At 35.6% G+C, this 22,538-nt stretch overlaps 1 protein-coding gene across 2 annotated transcripts in view; it reads right to left on the bottom strand.

Moving 5' to 3' along the window:
- Window positions 1-1,717: 1,717 nt before the first annotated feature.
- Window positions 1,718-22,538, bottom strand: part of Shcbp1 (SHC binding and spindle associated 1) — a 28,492-nt gene continuing 7,671 nt past the window's right edge. For both annotated transcript variants that reach the window (XM_048456154.2, XM_087900805.1), the window contains exons 4-13: window positions 21,599-21,807; window positions 17,909-18,001; window positions 13,376-13,609; window positions 13,102-13,270; window positions 12,692-12,812; window positions 9,109-9,240; window positions 6,073-6,191; window positions 4,701-4,787; window positions 4,049-4,190; window positions 1,718-2,845 (exon numbers count right to left, since the gene is read on the bottom strand). In XM_048456154.2, the coding sequence (XP_048312111.2) occupies window positions 2,532-2,845; window positions 4,049-4,190; window positions 4,701-4,787; window positions 6,073-6,191; window positions 9,109-9,240; window positions 12,692-12,812; window positions 13,102-13,270; window positions 13,376-13,609; window positions 17,909-18,001; window positions 21,599-21,807 (1,620 nt within the window). In that variant the 3' untranslated portion in view covers window positions 1,718-2,531. The remainder of the gene's footprint in view (window positions 2,846-4,048; window positions 4,191-4,700; window positions 4,788-6,072; window positions 6,192-9,108; window positions 9,241-12,691; window positions 12,813-13,101; window positions 13,271-13,375; window positions 13,610-17,908; window positions 18,002-21,598; window positions 21,808-22,538) is intronic.

Raw genomic sequence — 22,538 nt, 5'->3', positions numbered from 1 at the left:
ACATGAGTCTATGGGACAGGTAGTTAGTACAAAAAGGAAGTCAGAAAGGAAAGGCCTAATACAAATCCTGAGGGACATTCCTAACTCTAAGAACTAAGTGACTGGCAAGAAAAGAGGAAACTAAAAATAGTATAAGCATGCCTGGAAGACCTCTCTGATGTCAGTAGAAAAAGGGCCACTGAAATTCCCATACAAGAAATCAGTTCTCAGAAGAGATAGGATGTTCCCTGTAGGCTGTTGTATTTTAATACAGTTGGTGAGCTCCTTGGGGAGGGTTAGGAGGTGCTGCCTTGCTGAGTTTAATATTTAACTGAAGGTGAGCTTTGAGAGCTTAAAACCTCATCCTATTTTTAGTTTTTTCTCTAATTTGTGCTTGTGGTTGAGTTCTCAGCATCATGTTCCTACCACCATACCTGCAGATTCCTGACATTCCTACCAGTCTTATCTGTCTAGAACAGTAAATCTAAATAAACCTTTCTATAAATTGCATTGGCTGTGTTTCATCATAGCAACCCTAATCCTAAACCCCTGACCCCTACCCTAACAAATAGCTAAAACTACAGAGATAATCTTACCCTAGTCAGGAAGGCTGTAATTAGAAAAAAAAAAATCAAATAACAAAAAATGCTGGATTGAAGGCCCATCTTATAGGGACTAACATATTTGGTAGTAGGTAAAGACTATGGTGAAAAGTAACAGCTATTAATACATGTTATGTATCTATATAATTGTCCTTTAAGTATTTATGATTAAGCATACTTATTACTGCTATTATCAATTTCGATTATGTAGGAAAACTACGTCAACACTCAAGTTAGATGCCAACATGTGATTGTTAAAATGACAAGAGGGCCAAAAGGCATATGTATATTATATTTTCCATAGATCAGCGAAAAACACTGAAAGGAGAAACAGGAAAAATATTGGGTCCAAAAGAAAGGACTGATATGATGATCAGCAGTTAGAGAGCAGAATGCAGAAATGACTTTAGTTCCACAGGTAATGGCAACAATGGTGCTATTAACACTTAATACAAAAGGTAGAGTCAATCGACCCTTATAGGATTTTTTTTTTATATCTTTTCCTCCTATCTCACAGTTCTAAGAGATTGTTGGAAAGGGGGTATTGCTAGAATATACAGGCAGTAGATTAACTGAAGGTGGATCTCCATGAAATAGCTTCCACTTATGATTGGGTGGGATTGTGCAGTGATGTAGCTCTTTTGGGTCGCCTACACAACTATAACTTCTTAACCAGATTTGTGTGGAATCATTACTTCAGTTAATCTGGGGGTAGTAGAGATTTGTTTACATTTCCCCATGAAAAATAAGTAAAGTCTTTTAACTTATATGAAATACAAAAACACATATCTACTGATATTTTGATTAATCACATAAAACAGGGAACAATGCTCCAGGTCAGTGATCTTAGAGCATTGGGAGGGAGAAGTGAGAGATCAGAAGCTCATGGACATTAATGACCACAGTTTTAAACCAGCAGAGGTATAAAAGATACTGACTTAAATAGAAAAGGGGAGGGGGCAGAAAGCATCAAGAGGGGAAATAGATTAGTATACTGTAGTAAAAAGATGCTTTCTTATTAATCATTTATATTCAATATTGACTCTGAAGACATTTGTTTCATATCTATAACCTGTTATTTAGTTGTTTTGATGATAATACATTTCAATATAAAAATTTATTCCATCCAAGCTAGGTATGATGGCATGTGTTTTTAATCCCAGCAGCAGAAGCAGGCAGATCAATGAGTTCGAGGCCAGCATGGCCTATACACAGAGTTTCTGGATCACAATGACTATGTAGGGGCCCTATCTCAAACAAAAGAACACTGCACATGACATCTACTGCATGCTTGTTCTCACATCTTGCATCACTTTTTCCTCCACTTTCAATGCTGAAGTGACTTTACAAGAAAAAAAGTACCACTAGGCTTAATATGGGAGAACTGTGTATTTAAGAAAGCACACTTTTCTAGATAAGAAACCTACAGTTTCGTTTTGTGAGGGAGGTGAAGAGAAATGCTGGGTATTGAACCTGGGCATGGGCATTGGGCACGTTAGACACATGCACTACTACTGAGCTACACCTACAGCCATATTTTATGGTATTTTTTGTGGCTTTCTTACAAAGAAATGCTTTGTATCTAATACATGTAGATAGAAATACATATTTTACACAAGCCCAATGAAGTAATATAATATACAGCCATGAGGAAAACATGCAGATAGAATACACATTTTACACAAGCTCAAACAAGTGCACATTACATAATATACAGCCATGAAGAAAACATGTAGATAGAAGTAAATACACATTTTACACAAGCTCAATCAAGTACATATTATATAATATACAGCCATGAAGAAAACATGTAGAAGTAAATACACATTTTACACAAGCTCAATCAAGTACATATTATATAATATACAGTCATGAAGCAAATGAAATAAACTGCATAAGCGCATGATTCTCAGGATATGTTCAAAATACACTATTTGTTAGCTATTGATATTAGTAAAGAAATGTGCCAAAACTCCCTTTGCCATTCCACTTAAACTGGTTTCCAATAATTTCAATAAACATCTCCTGTGACATTATGTTGTCATCAGCTTGAACAATTCCAAGTTCACTCAATCGTTTCTTCATTCGGCCTTTTTGCATGGAAGCAGCAAGTAGTTCATTTATAATTTCACAGTTTCCCTTAGCTTGTTCAGAAAAGTTAGCTGTGGCAGGAAGCTCCATTTTGCTAGTCACACACTGAAGCATTTCTTCCAGATTTAATTCTTCAGTGGCACCAATCTCTCTATTTCTCTCTGTTGTATTGTCTGAGGAAACAAATTATAATGAAGTTAAATATATAGTCCAAAGCAACAAGGGGATATTTCTAACACAAGCTGTTAGACTCAAATATTTTCTGCCAAGAGTTTATAACAGGATTTTACTAATTCTTTACTATAAGAATCTCAATGAATTTTCTTGCAAAGTTTCATGACACTAATAGGGTCACCAATTTTAAACTTCATTTACCTTCTTCATCCTAGAATCTTAGTCACTGGACAGACATTTTTCTGGACATTTATTATCAGCTAAGCTCTGCACTTGGAGCTATGATGCAAAGAATAATATGATAGTGCTACTTTTCTTAAATGAACTCTCAATACCATCTAATTAACTGACCTCATGATTCCCATCCTCAAGAGGGTACTCTCATGATTATTAAATGACAAAGATTTTGCATTATCACCAAGCAATACAATTAAGGCTTTTAAAGTTTTTTTGTTTTTGGTTTTTCTTATTTGCTTTTTGTGTGTGTGTGTGTTTTCCCCCATGCTAGTTGCTGAAGAGAAACTCAGAAATAGGATTCTTCCACCAGAGCTTTCAAGGTAAGATTCTATTCAACATACATCTCAATTTTACCCTGAGTGGAAAGGATCCTGAACAATGACAAGGCCTATTCTTTAAACTGTTTCAAAATTTCCATTGCCACACCAATACTTTATATTTCTTTATGTCTGATATTTAAAAGTGATTTATATCAATGGCTTGAAATTCACAGATTTCCATTGCATTCACCATCACTACCAGGAACAATGGTGACCAGGAGTTACTTTTACCCATGAAAAGTAAATGTAAACTCCAATACACTCCAGGCAAAAGCAAGCTTCAACCTGGAAAATTCCTTTCCGGCTTTTATCCTTCACAAATACCTACAGAAGCCACCTTGTTTTTACAAGAAGATAAAGATAAGGGACTTCCATTGAACCACACCAAAGCTCTGAATAAACAGATCATCAAGTCAAATTTGAAAATTTCTTTCACGCTTAGATTCTATAATGGCTTCACCAAGCTCCTACATCTCTACGAACAAGCATAGTCAATGGTTTTATGTTTGTTTGTTTTCAAAAGTGATCTCTGACTCTCTGTAGCTAAGTATGACCATGGGCTTTGATCTTCTCTCCCAAGTGTTGGGACCGAACCTACACTAAGTACATTTACATATTTTAATCAAATTACTAAACATAGCATACCATCAATTTCATCTTGGGCATTTTCCTGTAGATCACAGAAAATTGTAGGCTTCACCAAAACAACACCATAGCCTTCATTGTTATGTATAATGTTATTTATCATTGAAATTTTGGGAATATCATAATGCTCATCAAGGAAGTCCTGTGACATTGAAAACAAATAGGTTAAGGAATTGTCATATTAAACATGTTTCATAAATTCTCTACCTTTCCCCCACACTGTTTCTAAAAATAAAAGTACAAAAGCTATGCTTATTAGTAAGTTGTAGCAGTGAGTTCAAAGTAAGTGTTGCTGTCATTTCTGCAGATCTAAAGATAACATAAGATTATTGGAAGACCCTTTTCTTTTTTCCCAGTTTTTCATAGAGTTTCTCTATGTAGTCTTGGCTATCTTGGAACTCACTCTGTAGAACAGGCTGGCAGCAAACTTAGAGATTTATCTGCCTCTGCCTCCCGGGTGCTGGGATTAAGGTGTGCACCACCACCACCCAGGTATCTGAAGACTTTTAATTACTATTAGTTTTCTTAAAATTTATGTACTGTTTATACTTTACAAAACAAAATAACAGAACACAACATGAGAATTAAATACACATAACATTTTAGGTAAAATCATTCTGACTTAGAAAAAAATGCTTCAGTCAATACCCACCTTAATGAGGATCCCTTCCTTGCAGTGATGGATCCCATTGTCAGTCAGGGTACACTTACTCCCAGGATATATTTCTATAGCAGCACCCTATAAAATATGAGGCACCCACTTTAAAAAGTCATGAGTAGGGGCTGGAGAGATGGCTCATCAGTTAGGAGCACTGGCCGATCATCCAAAGGACCCAGAGTTTAATTCCTAGCACCTATATGGTGGCTCACAACCATCTTTAAGTCCAGTTCCAGAGATCTGACACCCTCTTCGGGACTCCCTCCATTAGCACCATGAATACATGTGGCACACAGACATACAAGCAGGCAGAACAGTCACATACATAAAAATAAATATTTAAAAAGACACAACCATAAAGGTTTATTACTATCACTTCTCTTAGCCTTCCAAATGTCATACACGCAACATAAAAAAGCTTTAAAGATAACTTTTATTAGGTCTTTTACATTTATTTATTTTGTGGATGTGTGTGTACACATGCTATGGTGTACCTGTGGAAATCAGAAGATAACTTATAGGAGTTGGTTCTCCCTTCTTCCATTTTGGTTCTTAGGGACCAAACTCAGTTTTTCAAGTTTTTTGCTGGCCTTTACTAAGCAGTTTTATTCCATAATGCTATCAAGCAATATTGGGGCACCAAGTAATACTCCAATGATAAGCAATTATTGATAACTAATCACTTTCAAAAATTACATTTATGGAACTGAAAAAAATATGGTTTGTTTACTGCAACACAAGCATGAAATGTTTGGATCCCAAATAGACACATAAAAAACCAGGCACAACAGTGTGAACCTGCAATCCTATATCTGAGAGGACAGACAGGAGAATCACTGGATTTCACTGTCTGTTCAGACTAACTGAGCTCCAGATTTAGTGAGAGACTCTACCTCAAAAATAATATAAAAGTGATTAAGGAAGACTAGCAATATCAACTTCTGTCATATATATGTAGGCCTGTGCACACGTGAGTACAGATGCCCAGAGTCCACAGAAAGGGTGTCAGATCCTCTCGAGTAGAAGTTATAAATGGGTGTTAGTCTGCTGACATGGGTGTTGAAAACTGAACCTGGGTCCTCTTAGTCACCGAGCCACCTCTCCAGTCCCACCAGAATATAGCCTTAATGGTCTATCCTTCTTAAGGTTATCATAGGGGAACTTAGATAATCATTTTCCCTCCCAGTGCCTTGTTTATAAAATGCTATAGAGGCCTTATGTTTAATAACTATCCAAATTTTAGATGACTAGATTATTAATATCTGAATTTCCTTGAAGAAATAGATTTACATCTTGGCATCTTATTTGTCTGATTTATTTTGAACTTAAACACCATAACTAATTCTTCCCAAAGACAAAGCAATACCTTGGCACCATATACATCTGAGTTCTTCATGAAAAGTTCTGCTGATGTGCGTACTGTGACTCCTGTGGTTTCACATTGCAGTACGCAGTTTTCCAGTGTGGTCTTGCCATGATGAATGACTATAACAAAAACATCAATTCAACTACTTTAAGTGATATACCAATAATACAAACAGTTTACAGCTAACATTAGATGCTGTGATTTATAAAGATATCTCTTGACTTCCCAAACACTTTTGATGCACTTTGCAGTCAAGTTAATAATATGTGTTGTTATCATTTAAGTCTATGTACTTAACCTATCCTGTTGTGTAGTCAGTCTATTTAAAATTAATCTGCTGCCTTGGTTACTGTTCCAGTGCTTTATCATGAGCAAGGTAACTCTTATAAGAGAAAGCATTTAATCAGGGGTTTGCTTAACAGCTTTGGAGGTTTAGTATATTATTACAATGGGAAGCATGGTGGCAGATAGGGAGGCACGGTGCTAGAGAAGTAGATGAGATTTTTACATCCTGATCAGCAGGCAGAAAGCAGGCCTGATGTGGGCTTTTGAAACTTTAAGGCCCACTGCCAATAACACATCTTCAAGACCATACCTTCTAGCCCTTCCCAATAGTCCACCAACTGGGAAGCACGCATTCAAATAGCCAATGGGGACCATTCTCATTCAAACTATCGTACTGACCTTTAAGAGAACAGTGTAACAAACTTTACTTGCCATGAACTTCCCATGTAATCAGCTTTTACAATTTAAGCTAATGTATAGCTTTAAGTTATGTATTATTTCAGGTCTCTGACCATATAACGTATGTGTATATGCCATGGTAATACTGGCTGAAAGCAGCCAACAGGTTGACATCAACCTTAAAGCAAAATTCACCATAATTTCTCAAGCAAAATGTGAATAAAAATATGTTAAACTATAGGCAATAAAAAAATAAAAAAATAAAGTTTAAATTCTAACAACACTATGGTCTCTTAGGAGTTCTAAATGTACACAATTAGTCCACACCCTTTCGTCAACCTGACAGGCTTCCTGCTAGGAATAAACTCAAAATCATCATGTTATTGCTATGGATAGATTACTTTTTCCTTTTCCTTTTTTTTTTAGTTTTGCTTTTCAGTGCCTACGCTCAATAATCAAGCAATGTGCCATGAGACTAAGGAAAAAAAAAACAGTAAGTAAAAGAGGTAAACAGCTATAAAGATGGAATAATTTTTATTCAATAAGGATTTCTATATAACTAGATGCTCCCTGAAGGAAAAACTAGAAAGTTTATCAGAGTTATGATGAAGGTTAAGATGGCTGATGCTTCCAAAATGGAATGCAAAAGCAGGAAGATTGTACGAACTGTGAGGGTTTAGACCATAATCATACAATAAGTTATTTTTCAGAGTAACATTTAAATTTTGTTACACATGTTACAAACTCATAAAATATGAAGCAGTACCTGTTTTGAGTTATTTTCTAAAAACTAAAGGCAATATTTTTAAGAATAAATGACTGGCTCAGTGACTAAAGTACTCGCTAAGTATGAGGACCTAAGTTTATATGCCCAGAATTCAGGTAAAGTCAGGCGCAGTAATGCACACAGGTAATGTCAGTGATCCTATAGTGGGACGAGAGGTAGACACAAGAGAATCCCCAAAAGATCCCAGGCCAGCTATCCTAGTATAAACATCAGTTAACAATAAAGAGATTCTGCCTCTAACAAGGTGGAAGATGATGACTTGGTGTGGGAAGTCCTGCATATGTGTTGCTTTTACTGGTTAATGAATAAAGCTGTTTCGGCCAGTGGATTATTAGAATAGAGAGGGATGAAAATTCCAAGCAGATAAGAGGAGAAAAGAAGGCAAAGTTAGTGAGAAGCCAATGTAGCTGCCAAACACCCAGAAACTTTACTGGTAAATAATGAGCCTTGTGGTAAAATATAAAATAGAAATGGGTTAATTTAAGATGTAAGAACTAGCTAGAAATATGCACAAGCTAATGGGCTAAGCAATTTTAATTCATACAGTTTATGTGTGGTTATGTGTCTGGGTGGCTGGAAAACGAATGAGCAGCCTCCGTTTACAATGACTGACACATAAGGTTGGTTTCTGACTGCCCTGCCCCAGTCACAGAATGGTAGGTAGGTACCCACATTCACACACACACACACACACACACACACACACACACACACACACACACACACAAACACGCACACACACGAACAACTTGATCTAAGAAAAGCAAAAGCGCATATTCATTATAGAAATGTATATAATATTCTTTTATTATTACTGATACATATATATCAATGAACAGCTTTGTTGGGTTCCTTTGAAAGAGAAAAGGACCTTGAAAACAGGTGAATGCATACCCCATAAAACAAATACTAGAGCAATGTCTTGGTCTTTTTGGTGTGTCTATAACAAAATTCCTCACACACAAGTCTAGTTATCTGTAAACTCAGAACACAACGGTATCTGATAAGAGCTCCCCAGATATGTTACAATGTAGAGAGGCACAAAGGAAAAGGAACTGCATGTAGAAGGGGCACATGTACCAGCAACAAAGAGTACAGAGGTAGCATGTTCATTCTTATAAGAACATACTCCAGGGAAACTAATCTGATCCTATAAGGATCGAATCTAAAAATCTAATTATCTACTACTAGGAAACATGTAAAGGGTTCTATCACTTTAACACTGTTATCCTAGTATTAGATGTAGTGAGACATATTTAAAAAACTCAGGGTTCAGGAGGCTGAGGCAGGATTGCCATTTGCCATGATGGCTAGGTTCAGAGTGATAGCCTGTCTCAAAAACCAAACCAAACCACCACAACAAAACTTTTTTTCATAGAAAAGAAATGAATAAGTTTTCAAGAATAAACTGAATTATTTTTCACCATGAGGATCCCTAAATTGTCATGACTATGAACATGAAGTATTAACCAGCCAATATGCAAGTGGTATTAAATTTTATTTTCCATGAAAACTGTTCTCTCAAAGCTCTAAACAAATAATGCACCAAACATCCAGATACTTACTTAAGATTCCTTCTACAGAATCATGCTGAATAAATTTTATGCTTGAAATTTTAACATTCATACCCGTGCAATCCACAAAAGTATCTCCTTTGCCCCTCTTTTCTATGACAATGTCATCTGGTAGACCATATCCTAAGGAAGGAGAGTAAAACACTTAAGGAAAGTTAAGAGAACTGTCTACATACAAAAAAATTAAGATGATCTGAATGTCTAACAACCAAATGGACAATGAAAATAAAGTACATATACACAATGAAATTCCACATGGCCATAAAAAATATGAAATTTGCAGGAAAATGAATGGAACTGGAAAGTATTACACTGAGTAACCTAGGCCCAGAAATGGAAACCCTTTTCTTTCTTGTATACATAGTTTCTAAGTTTAGATTTTATTTTTAAAAATTAAAACTCCCTATAGCAAGATGCCATGGACAGGGGAAGCACTAAGGGAGGAGGTACTAAAAGCAGGGACATGAAAGTGGGGGGTTAGGTTTGGGTAGGGATATGGGGATACTGGTAAGATAGGAAAAATGGAAACAAAACTAAGGAAGCAATAAAAGCTATACAGAAACAGTACTTTATAAAGTAAAAAAAAATACCTTGAAGAATTTAAATTAAAAGCAAATTTGAAAAAGAATTTAAATTAAAAGTAAGTTTGAAAGGAAAGTACCCTCATGTATGTATAATGTTGCTCACAGAAGTTATAAGCTTTTAAACAGAGCCTAGTACCAGAAGTTGACCTGAAACGTCTCAGAAGTCCCCAAAAGAACATAGGCCATTGTCACTACTCTTAGTCACTTAACCAGAACTTGAGTGTAACACACTTTTGTTAAAGGACACAGAAAATAATATGGACTGTGCAGAGAACATCCTCTCTGCTGGCTAGGGCTCACAGTATCAGGGGGCGTTATCCAGATTGTTAAGGGAAAAATCTTATCAACAGCCTCTCCATCTGTAGAAAATGCATGCAATAACACACACCTGCCAGACAGAATATGCTCAATAATACAACGGCAGCATGACTAACTTGATAATAGCTAACTGCTTTGTGAACAGATGCAGGGTCTGCTCCTCAAGATAGATTACATACCTGGTACTATAAACCTAGCTAAATTCCTATGGTTGAGAAGCTCATGGGCCCAAAGGAAGAGCGTACTACCCCTGTCTCCATATATGAACATGCTGTCAAACTGCTTTCTAAACGTGATGTTATTCTTTGCAAAGAGGAAGACACATATCTGGTCAGAGTGTTAAGAATACACAACTGCTAAGTGACATTTATATCAACCTCTGCTGCAACAACTGCCATCCAAGGATCAGCAAACAGGGCACTAAATAATTTAAGAATCAGAAGATTGGAAAAAGTATCATGAACTGCTGCCATTCACATAGGGCATGGCCACTGTAACCATGAACAAACAGCATTTTTGTATATTTATACAAGACTGAACGGTTCAGTTTTCTATCATGGATAGATGAAACCTCATTCCTTCCTGAGGAGCTAATGACTGGCAATGATTGCTGGAGAGGAAGGGCTTATCATTGTCTGTAATGTTGTAGCCATTAGGGTACTACATAGGAAGCAGAAGTAGCTCAGATGGAAGAGATAATAAAAGGCATGAGAGGGTGAATAAAATAATAACAGAATATATGTATATGAAACTATCAAACAAGGAAAATAAATAAGTACTTTTTTATATATAAAAAAGTTTTTAAGAGTCCTAATAAAGCCAAGGGACTAATGAGCTTTAAAAAAAAAAAAATCACCATTTACCGAAAACAACATGGTACTCGTGAGTGAGATCCAGATACAAACTCATGGAGCTACGGTCACTTGATTTTTTGGCAAAGGTGCCAAAACTATTCATTGTAAAAAAGACAGTTTCTTTAACTAGTGTGCCTGGAAAAAGTACACACATGTAGAAGAATGAAAGTGGATGTTTATTGCTCACCCTGGACAGAAAAGTTATAAATGGATTAAAGGTCTAAACATAACACCTAACACTCTGAAAGTGTTAGAGGAATAAACAGGGAAAACTCCAAGAACTATGCATAGGTAAGGATTCCATGTATTTAAGGAAATAAGATCAATAAACAATAACTTTGCCTTCATGAAATTAAAAAGCTTCCATACAGCAAAGAGTCCCATTAATTGAGGGAAAATGTACCCTTCAAAATGGGAGAAAATATTTTTCAGCTATACATTAAAAAGATAATATATATACACTCAAAAGCTATTTTTATATAATATATACATACATACACTCAAAATACTAAAACAAAACAAGCAACTCAATAAAAAAGCAGACCATGAAACTAAAAAGAGAATGTTCAAAGAAGAGTCGCAAATGTACAATAAATACCTTTAAAAGTATTTAATATTCTTAGCCATTAGGGAAATGCAAATTAAAAACAACCCTGAGATTTCATCTCACCATAGTTAGAAAGACCATTATTAAGAAAATGAATGACAACAAATGTGGGTGAAGATGTGGAAGGAGAAATTCTTATTCACTATTAATGGGAATGTAATATGGATTATGGAAATTAGTATGAAAGTTTCTCAAGATGCTAAAAACACCCAACATATGATCCTGTTATATCCACCCCCAGACACACACTCAAAGAACTCTTCAAACCTTCTAAAGAGATACTTCTTCATTCATATTTATTGCTGTTCCATTTATAATGGAAAAAAGTAGAGACTAGATATCTATCAACTGATAATGGATAATGAAATTGTGATACATATATACAATACACATATTGTGGCACATATATATAATTCAGTCCTAAAAAGATGAAATTATAAAGTTCACAGGTAAATGGAAGCAGAAAATATTAAGTGAGGTAATTCAGACTCAGAAAGACAAACACCTCATTTTGTCTCTTAAATGTGTACCTTAGCTTTTAATTTTTACATATTTGTATTTAGATGGAAGGTATGTATGTATATGTCACAAAAGGAGGGGTGCGAGAAATAATAGAATGCATGTGATATTAAAACAGAAGGAGGAGTACTAGGGATTCCAAGGATTAAAACACGGACAGGGAAGCAGGAGATAGTGACAGGCAGAGATTGTGGCAAGAGTAAGTGAAAACCAAATGTGTATGAACCTCATAAGGAAACTCACTACATTGTAAGATATTTAATAAATTTACACACATACACACACACTTTTTTGTTCTAGAAATATATTTCCATTCTATAAACTATCAATCTTCTGGAACCTAGACTTTATAAACACCCATGATTCAAACTGTTTAAACATTGGGTTAATTTCTTACACGATTTATTTATTTTCCCGATTATTAATCAATAGCGATTCCTTATTGATCGCTGATCAATTGCTAGCAGCGCCAAAGGGACTTGAACCCGGGTGCTCTGGCACTAGAGCAAAACGTTAGGCGCTCCTAGCCGCCGAGCCACAGCTCAAGCTACTTCTTACACGATTTAAGTATCCTCAATGTGTCAAAGCACCTCACTTGAAATCAGATGGGTTGAATCATGGATTTAATCAAGATCATCAATTTACAGTTACTTACTATGAGTGAAAGTTTGGTTATGATCTTCCATACTCACCTTCCAACTCAATGGAGTCAGCTATGGAGCAAGTGCCATGAACCACATAATGACCAGGACAAATAATGACGGTGTCACCCTCGTGGCAGGCATTTATAGCAGATAACAGATCACTATGAAACTAAAAAACAACACATTATAAATATACATTCCCCAAAGTCACTTGGGTCACTTCAAGCACCTTCATGTCTCATTTGAAAATGAATCCGAACTTTGTTTTTATTTATCTTTTCAATAGTGCATTTAGCTCAGTGTGCACCTCTGCATCACCATCAATGAAAGAGAACAGTGCTTTACTATTTGGATCTCACAGAAAGCCAACTCCAGAAACTTCCTGCAAACACTTTGTAGAATTGATGAACACTTGGAATTAATCAAAAGCAGTTACTTAGAGCAATCATTTCTTTTACCTGAATTTCTGTTTCTTCTCTGCAAGACTCCTCACAAAACCTGTCCCTGAATAGAGACCGCAGCAGACCTGTCTTCATGGTGGAGGAAACCACATGGGTGACTTTCTGGCCATTTTGACGAGCACCCTTGGCTTGGATATTAGAATTCTTCTGATAACCAAAAACATATCTTAAAAAACAAACAAACAAAAACAAAAACACAAGAGCCATCAGTTTTCACTAAGATAGCTAGTAAGATGATATGCTAAATAATTAAAAACAATAAGACACATACCTCAATAAAGGGTTCTCAATGAGTTTTAGCTTCTGTTTCAACTGTTCAATCTCTGAATACAAATTTAACCCTTCCACCATGGAGATATTTTCCTGCTCAGAATCAGAATTGCAATTTGACAAACTGCTTCTCAGATTTAAAAATTTCCTGTAACTCTCTTCACATTGAGACAACAGATTATGGTAGTCAACAATCAGTCCTGAGGGAACTCGATCTTCAAGTATATCATAATACCTGAAAGATTAAAAGCAAATTGAAATCCATTCCCTTTTCTAATACATTTTCCTAGCATTAGGATTTGATTTACTCCTCTAAAACTCAGCTTATTTTTTTTTAGATTCAGCTTATTTTACCATTATTTTTAGCATTCTCTTTGTCTGCAAGTCACCATTCTTAGGTCACTTCTTACTTTTTTATTCTTCCTCCTACCCGTCAGTCTTCTGCAACTTACAAGCTTTGTTCTTGATCTGTTGGCCTGAGAGTGAGCAACCTTTCCTTAGTAAGTCTCTTATTTCCTTTCCCTGGCCTTAAATTAGCCTTAACCCCACCCCACCTGCCATCTGCAAATCCATAGTCATAATTATAGACATATGCCACCTGCAAATCCATAGTCATAATTATAGACATATGCTCATGATCTTCAACATTTGTAAATCTCCTTTCTTGGACTAGCTATAGACCTTAGTTTAGGAGCTATCTTTCCCTGATCTAATTAAACAGATCACCTACCCGTTACACCTGGCTTTGCTCTAGGGACACATGTCCTACAGTGGCGTAATCTAAAGAAGGCCAGATTTGCACATGAGTCACACAACCAAAGAAAGAAGTCCACGTGCCCAGGTTAAATTGTAAAAACAAAAACAACATGAAAGGCCAAAACAGCATGCCTCCCATCAAACCACTAGTCCTATAGAAGCGATCTCTAATGAGAATGCCATAGATGAACCTCAGGTCGGACTTTAAAAAGAACCATCATAAATTTTATCAAAAAATTGAAATATACAAACACTTCATTGATCTCTGAGAGGATAATAATAAATCCTTGAGTGATGTACAAGAAAATTCAAATGCATAGCTGAGTGAAGATAATTTGCAATTTGAAAATAATTTAATAAAGAGATAGAAATACTTAAAAGAAGTCAAAATGAATCGAAAAACCTCAGCATTCCAATTAAAGAACTGAGAGGAAAGCCTTACAAGTAAAACAAAAGTAGAAGGTAGAATAGCAAGTCTCTAGATACAGCAGAGCGTCTAGAAAAAAACAAGCTAAGAAGTTATGATTTTATTCAAAAGCTAGAACCCCCCCAGCAATGTGTGATACCATTAAATATTGAAATTACAGGCACTGAAGAGGGAAAAGAATTTGAAGGCAATATCATGGACTAGACCTTTTAAAATCACAGAAGAAAACTTCCTCAAGCTAAGGAAAGACACACTACTCAACACTGAAAAATTAAATACTCCACATCATATATAGTAAAAACACTATACAGGACAAAGAAAAAATATTAAAAGCTAGAAGAAGACAAAAGTTACATATAAAGGAAAGTCGACCAGAATAACACCTGATTTCTCAATGGAATCTCTGAAAGCCAGAAGAGCCTAGAACAAAACACTCTAAGTTATAAAAGACTACAACTGCAAACTCAGACTACTGTATCCAGAAATAAAATACCTGACATAATAAATAACTAAAAAAGCAAAAATAAGCCATGATTTAAAATGGCCTAAAAGAATTCGTATAAAACAAAAACAAACATTAACAAATACAGAAAAATTAAAATAATCCTCTGTAGCCTATCTGAATATTTAAATATATATAAAATTAACACAAATAAAACTCTAGTAAATATATAAACTTATAGAAGTCAAACAACTCATTACTGAATAGCAAATGGGTCAAATAAATTAAAATATTCCTGAAACTAAATAAGAAGAGAAACAACAAAACCAGAGATACATTAAGAGCAGTTCTACAAGTAAAGTTTATAGCCCCAAGGATCTATATTAAAAAAACCAGAAAGAGCACAAATAAATGATCTAACAATGCAGTTCAAGAATTAAAAAAAAAGAAACAAAAAAATTAAAGTAACAATTAATGAAATAGAAAAAAAACACCACAAAGAATAAATGAATCAGGAATTGGTCCTTTGAGAAGATAAGATAGACAGATTTCTTGCTCAACTAACCAAAGAAAAGTGTGAGATGAAAAAGGCATGCAGGGACTGGAGAGATGGCTCAGAGAAGTTGTTCTTCCAGAGTTCCTGAGTTCAATTTCCAGCAACCACATGGCATCTCACAATCATCTATAATGAGATCTGATGTCCTCTTATGGAGGGCAGGCATACATGCAGACAGAACACTGTATATATAATAATCTTAAAAAAATGCACGCAGTAAAACGACATAGTCAAGCTAACAGGTAAAAATTAATGAAAAAAAAAGAGAATAGATATGAAACTAAATACAATATTACTCTCAAATATAATTTTTAAACAACCATTTTATTTCTCAGTAAGTGTATTAACTAGTTATGCTTCAGACCAGAGGTTTTTCTTTTTTTTAACATTATATTCACCTGGGGAGCATCTAAAAATGTAAACGTCCAGACTCCCAATCAGACCAATTGAATAGGTCTCTTAAACACAGATGTATTTTTTAAAGTTCTCTACAGAAATGAATACATAGTGAATGTTGAGAACTAATGCCCCTCCTTTTTTTTTGGCAAAAAAGTTTTGCTGTTTTAATTAGTAATGTTCTGAATAAGATAGAAAAAAAACATACCCTAAACAGACATATCAAACTATAGTGAATATTCAATATTTTAAAGAAAATAAATTTTCAGGCTTTTCAAATATTAGGAGACACTAGAAAGTGTGGATTTGGTGTTCTTTAGTTAACCTATATGCACTAAAAACTAACCAAGTTCAAGTTTTAAAGAAAGTCTCTTAGCATTTCCGCAATCATGTTAATTAGCACACTTCTTATATGGATACTTCGAAGTCTGGAAATAATACACCAACAGCTGTATATCAGCTCCCTACATTTTTGCACAGACAAATTTTTGATATTTCAATTAGAAAGGTAAAACACACATAATATAAAATCAAAACAATATGGTTTGATAACTTTTAAAAGTTGTCTATTGGACAGCTCTTCTATCAGCACAGGGAACTTTCCCATGCATCTGCCAACATTTCTATCATACCATTTTCTCCATCAAGTGTCATAGTTTCTTCTCCATAACAACAACAACAAATTATCCCTTAGGTTTTCAATACCATATTAAATAATCATTGCTAGCACATGCAAGAGTGTCAAATCAGAACATTTTTTTTCTTCAGGCAAAGATCAAATATGTCAGATATATATGATATTTACCTATAATTAAATTTCACATCTATTAAAATTAACCATTGCTGCTTAAGAATAACCAGAACAAACTTATAAAATATTCAGTCTCTTAACAATATCTAGGATTCATAATGTACTAGCTCAGTTCAATCTTATTCAGTGAAATGAACACACAGCATTAAGGGTCCCAAACGGCTAGGTGTCGAGATGCAGGGGAAGAAATGAGAAATACAGGAGACAGATTGTTGGAACCAGGAGATCTTTCATAAGCTGATAACTTATTGCAAGCAAGTTTATTAAAAAGTAGAGCATCTTATACACTGTTTGCAAGGGGCCAAATGGCCAAGGACAACAGAGAACTAAATTAGATAATGTTGACAAAGAAAACAAAGAATTCCTCAGATACAGCAACCTTTACAGATACTGATAACCATAGCCCTTCAGAGGGGAAAGCCAGGTTTCCAGGAGCCAAAATCGTGACTCCTTCAAGGCCCTGGCATCAGTCCTATCCTGGAATCTTGCCAAGTTTACCCCTGGGTAAGGACACAGAACTAGAGTTCCCTGTTCCCTTTTTCTTTTCATTGGGGCCTCTGAGGAAGTCTTGGAGCGGCCTACATCCCAACAATTCAGATTTACAAGCTTTTAATATGGAATTCTTAAAACTATTTTTAAGTTAAATTTAGTTCATAAACAGCCAGGCATGGTGGCATAGGCTATTATCACAATACTAGTGGGACTGAGGTAGGACAATCACAAGTTCAAAGCCAAGTTGGGTTATAGAGTTTCTATCTTAAAACGAACGAACAAATAAATCCAAAGAAAATCAGACTACAAGTGTTCCTGTAAGCCTGGAGGTGGTGGTGCACGCCTTTAATCCCAGCACTCCAGGAGGCAGAGACAGGCGGATCTCTGTGAGTTCGAGGCCAGCCTGGTCTACAAGAGCAAGTTCCAGGACAGGCTCCAAAGCTACAGAGAAACCCTGTCTCGAAAGACCAAAAACCAAACAAAACAAAAAAGTGTGCATGTATTCACATACACACACACACACACACACACAAAATGCAGGTGTCTGTTTTCCCACAATGTTTTTTTAATAACTTGTCATTTGATTACACTATTGGTGCAACAGAAGCTCCTGCGTGTGTGTATGTGTCTATCACATCAGTAATAAATACTTACAATCTCAATCGAGGTTCAACACATCTGATAAAATAATCATACTCATCCTCCTCTTCTTCATCCCAACTCCTCCAAATGTTTTTGTAGAAAAACCTGAAAAGAAGCTTAATATCAATCAAATTCTACTGCTGGTTCAAAAGGTAGGTGCTGTGATTTGAATATGAGATGTCTACTATAGGCTCAAGTGGGTTAACACTTGGTTCTTAGCAGGTGGCAATGTTTTGGAAGTTTCGAACATGTTTACGAGATGGAGTCCTGTTGAAAGAAATATGGGGCACAAGGCTTTAAGGTTTAAGCATGGTTATACTTTCAGTTATTTTTCTGCTTCCATCATGCCTATACAAGGTTTGGGGATAGCATCATACTGCTGCTACCTTCCTTACTATGATGGGCTATGTCTATGAGCAGCAAGCTAAAAGAAACCCTTTTCCAACTAAGTTGCTTTTGTTGGGGTACTGTGTCATAACAAAAAGGTATAAAACCTTAGTTTTATATGTCTTAAAGATTTTTATGTCTTAACAGCTGGGATTATGAAAAGGTGAGAGATAAACAGGAAATCAAAGCAATACTACCTGCCAACAAATCAAGTAAACATTATTTTCTAAGATATGTCAATTTTGGGTATTTGCTACAGTTGACATTCATGAGTCACATAAAATAAAGACCCTCAAATGAGTTTCTCTACAAGACTGTAATATTGTTGTTAAGGTGATTTGTTTCTGTGTCTTTTTTTTTTTTAAAGTGGGGCTAGGTTTTGTCTGTTTAGCTTTTTGAGACACAATTGTGTACTATACTCCAAGCTGGCTTTGAACCCTTAATCCTCCTGTCTCATGAGTGCTGATACTATAGGTGTGTGTCATCAGATGCTCTGGCAAGACTTACATTGTAACACAACTATCTACTGACCATCAGTAATGTGATAGATGGCAATGTCATTTGTTTAGGTAGTAAAGAAAGAAATTGGGGTTTAAGTAAAAGTTGTTTTAAATGTATTTCAGGTGAAATGTTGATTTGGCCTCTAAATGAGTGACGTCCCGTGGGTAAATCAATATATTTCCTTCTTTCAGAGACAAGGGATAAAATATAACAATAGATATAAATCTAGGACTTACTGGTAAGATCTATTGCTTTTATTAAAGCAGTGAATGTGATGATCTAGGGATATAATATAAAGCATTAGATCCCAACCACGACTACACATTAGAGTCCCCTGGTATACTTTCAAGACTTTTATTTCCTAGTTGGGTGGTGGTGTATATCTTTAGTCTCAGTACCTGGGAGGCAGAAGCAAGTAGATCTCTGTGAATTTGAGGCCAACCTGGTCTACATACTAAGTTCCAAGTTAGCAAGGCTTACATAGTGAGCCTATCTCAAAAACAAAACAAAACAACAACAAAAACTTAATCTAAATCAATAAATCAGAATCTCAGAGGGGAAAGAAACATCTATATTTTCTTTAAAACTCCCCAGATGTGTTAACATATTATAGAAAAATTTCAAACATATATGATAAAAGAAAACACAAACAATATGAACAGCAAGTTCAAAAATGATCAATTCAGGTAATCCCCCCTCCCTTCTACCCAACTCACTTATCCCTCTTCTCTCCTATATCATGTTCACACTGGATTTCTAAATTTTAGACATACTATTCATTCATTCTGAGCACGTATCTTTAAAGCACTTCTGCTTTTAAAGCATGTAAGCTTTAAATCCCTTACATGCAAACTTCCAATTTCACATATTCTTTCATATTCCCTTGTAGTATGTTGGTCAAATGCCTTCCATTTTCTCTACTTGGTAAATATATTTAAATTTTTTATCTAGCTCAAATACTATCCATACTAACACAGTACTAGATACATATGCATCAGTCACTGCATCTCTTTCAGAGTTTACTCTTTCAAAGCAGAAAACTAGAATGGGCCTCACACAGGACTCACACATCAGCCTCCTTAGATGCTCGAGTCCCAGTTGCTCTTTCTCAGTTTCTGTCCTGTCCTATGAATGCCCTGCTCTAGTGCAAGCACTTAAGTTTGCTTCTCCTGACCATGCCTCTTAACTGACCTCCCTATTCTATATCCCTGCTTTTGTTTTACAGAAACAACGAATACTCTTCAGTGTTCTCCCACTAATCTCTTATAGAAATAACTGACTGACAAACTCTGTACTTTCTGATCTACAAAAACATGCACTCTGGTATCTCCTAGGACTGTGTTCTGAACATCTTAATCTCACTGACATCCTGCACCTGTCCTGCTTTCCTAGCTAACCTTTCAGACTCAAGTTCATATGTCTTTCTCTAAGAAACAACCATGAACAGTCATCTCAACACAGTAATTCTTTTAGTACTCACTGTCATTCCAGTCATGTATATAAAAGTCTAGGTGCTAATCACTTTTTGGGGGTCTTGCTTTGATAAGGTAAATCTGAGCATTACCCTATGCTCAGTCTGGGTGTTAGGGAGGACTCAGTAAAATCAGTTTAAACCACTAAAGGAATCAAAAGTACAAAGTACCTTTTTAGACTACGAAACATAAAACAATATGACTGATATCACATTACCTAATCTTTCAGTTACTAGCTAATTTTATCATTCTTAATATCCTTTCAAATGTATGTTTCTTTGGAATTTTATTTGTGAAAGATAATTTGTTTAGACAACTAAGACTTACAACTAAAGAATAAGCATATATACCAATGCCTATTATATTGACACGAGAGTGGTATTTTAATTCCTCACCTTAAAGAGGTAAATACAAAAGAACCAACGCACTAGCAAGTTTGACTGCATAGATTATATATAACTTGAAAACAAATGTTTCTATCACTAATACATTTTTTTCTTTTACTCGGCAATTCAGATTTTAGTGTTCAATTCAAGATATTCATGATATATATCCACTTTAAGCAGCTAAAAGCAAAATTTCTTTAGCAAATATATACATACCAAAATATACCATATCTATTTTCTCACCTTTCATTTTTTTTTCTGTCCGATTACATTCAAAATTTACCAACCACAAGCCTTAGCATTCATGACTTAAAAGCCTGTTGTGGAATATTCCTTTACACTGTGTAAAAATATGGTACTGTGATTGGTTTATGGAAAGTTAAAGGGCCAACAGCTACGCAGAATTTTCGGGGCAGAGAGAAGACTGGAAATAAAAACAAGTGGGGACGCCAGCCAGACTCAGAAAAAGCAGACATGTAGGGTATAAAGTAACAGCTACGAGCCATGTGGCAGCACATAAATGATAGAAATGAGTAAATTTAAGTTATAAGAGCAGGTTACAAACAAGCTTAAGCAATTAGTGGAGCTTTCATAATTAATTGTTTATTTAGGAGCTGGCTGGCAGGACAGAGAAATACTCCCTACAAAAGGGAGTTTCTAAATCCATAAAATTAAGAATCTTTTATATTGTCAATATTTGAAGAATTTGAATGATAACCAAGAATTCCATGCACATTTTTCAACTTTTCAATGAGTTAGAAGTGATAAGGTATATTAAAATTTCTGTTTTTAATTTTTAAAAGACTTTCCTAGGGCATGGATGTGTGGCTCAGGGGTGAAAACATTTCCTAGGAGTCATAAGGACTCGGGTTTAAGTATCATGACAGAAAAGGGCCAGAATTATTTCACTTAATTAATAGTTCTGACCACAGGGTCACTTCAACATCCTTTTCTACCTGACATGCTCAATCGCAAGTGCCATCTGGTGCAATTCACGTGAGTCATCCGACACCACCCACAACTCCTGCAGAGGCAGCTGAAACTCCTTCAGGTCCAAAAGCTCCTTCACATTCGCCAAGGTAAAAGTGCTCAGTTTAGATTCATAGACGCATGGCTCTGCGAGTCTCACTACTGCCTTCAAAGCTGAAAAGTCCACATTTGTAACCTGAAATTCAAAATAATGTTATTCATTTTAATACCCAGAAGTCAAAATTGAAACACTTATTTGAAACTGAGCTAAAATCAGGGACCTCAGTATGAGGAACAATAAAGGAAGCTTGAATTTAACATGCCACAAGCCCAGATGGTAGACAATTCTGGGTGCTATATAAAATACTATTTATAACCTAGTTTTTTTGATTTTTGGTTTTTGAGACAAGGTTTTCTCTGTAGCTTTGGAGCCTGTCTTGGAACTAACTCTTGTAGACCAGGCTGGTCTCGAACTCAGAGATTCACCTGCTTCTGCCTCCTGAGTGCTGGGATTACAGGCGTGCACCACCACTGCCCAGCTTAATCTAGTTTTTTATAGTATGAAATGGGTTAGAATGCCTTTTAAGAATAAAGAAAACAGAATTGGTTCTTAGCCTCAGCCTAAAATCAAGGTGAAAAATAAACAAGAAGACTTCTGGGTAAGATGGCAGAAAAGAAACTGCTTCTGTGAGACACAGTGAAAAAAAGTCTCAGAATATTAAAAACCAGACTATCCCACAGAGAAAGACGAAGAGCACTACAGACTAAAACAGTGATAGAAAAGCAGAAAAGTACTGAGAAAAAGGTGAACTGAGTTCTTGGCAGCTGGAGGGGAAACAGAAGCCTCCTCCTCCAAAAGGTAAGTAAGGTGGTAAAAGTAGAAGAGAATGAGAATTATACCTCAGAACAAGCCAACAGTTTTCACAA

Source organism: Myodes glareolus, chromosome 23 (assembly GCF_982192425.1).
Source record: "Myodes glareolus chromosome 23, mMyoGla1.1, whole genome shotgun sequence".
In the NCBI taxonomy this organism is placed as follows: Eukaryota; Metazoa; Chordata; class Mammalia; order Rodentia; family Cricetidae; genus Myodes; species Myodes glareolus.
Note: the sequence above shows the minus strand (reverse complement) of the source record. Positions and strands in the feature narration are given on the sequence as shown.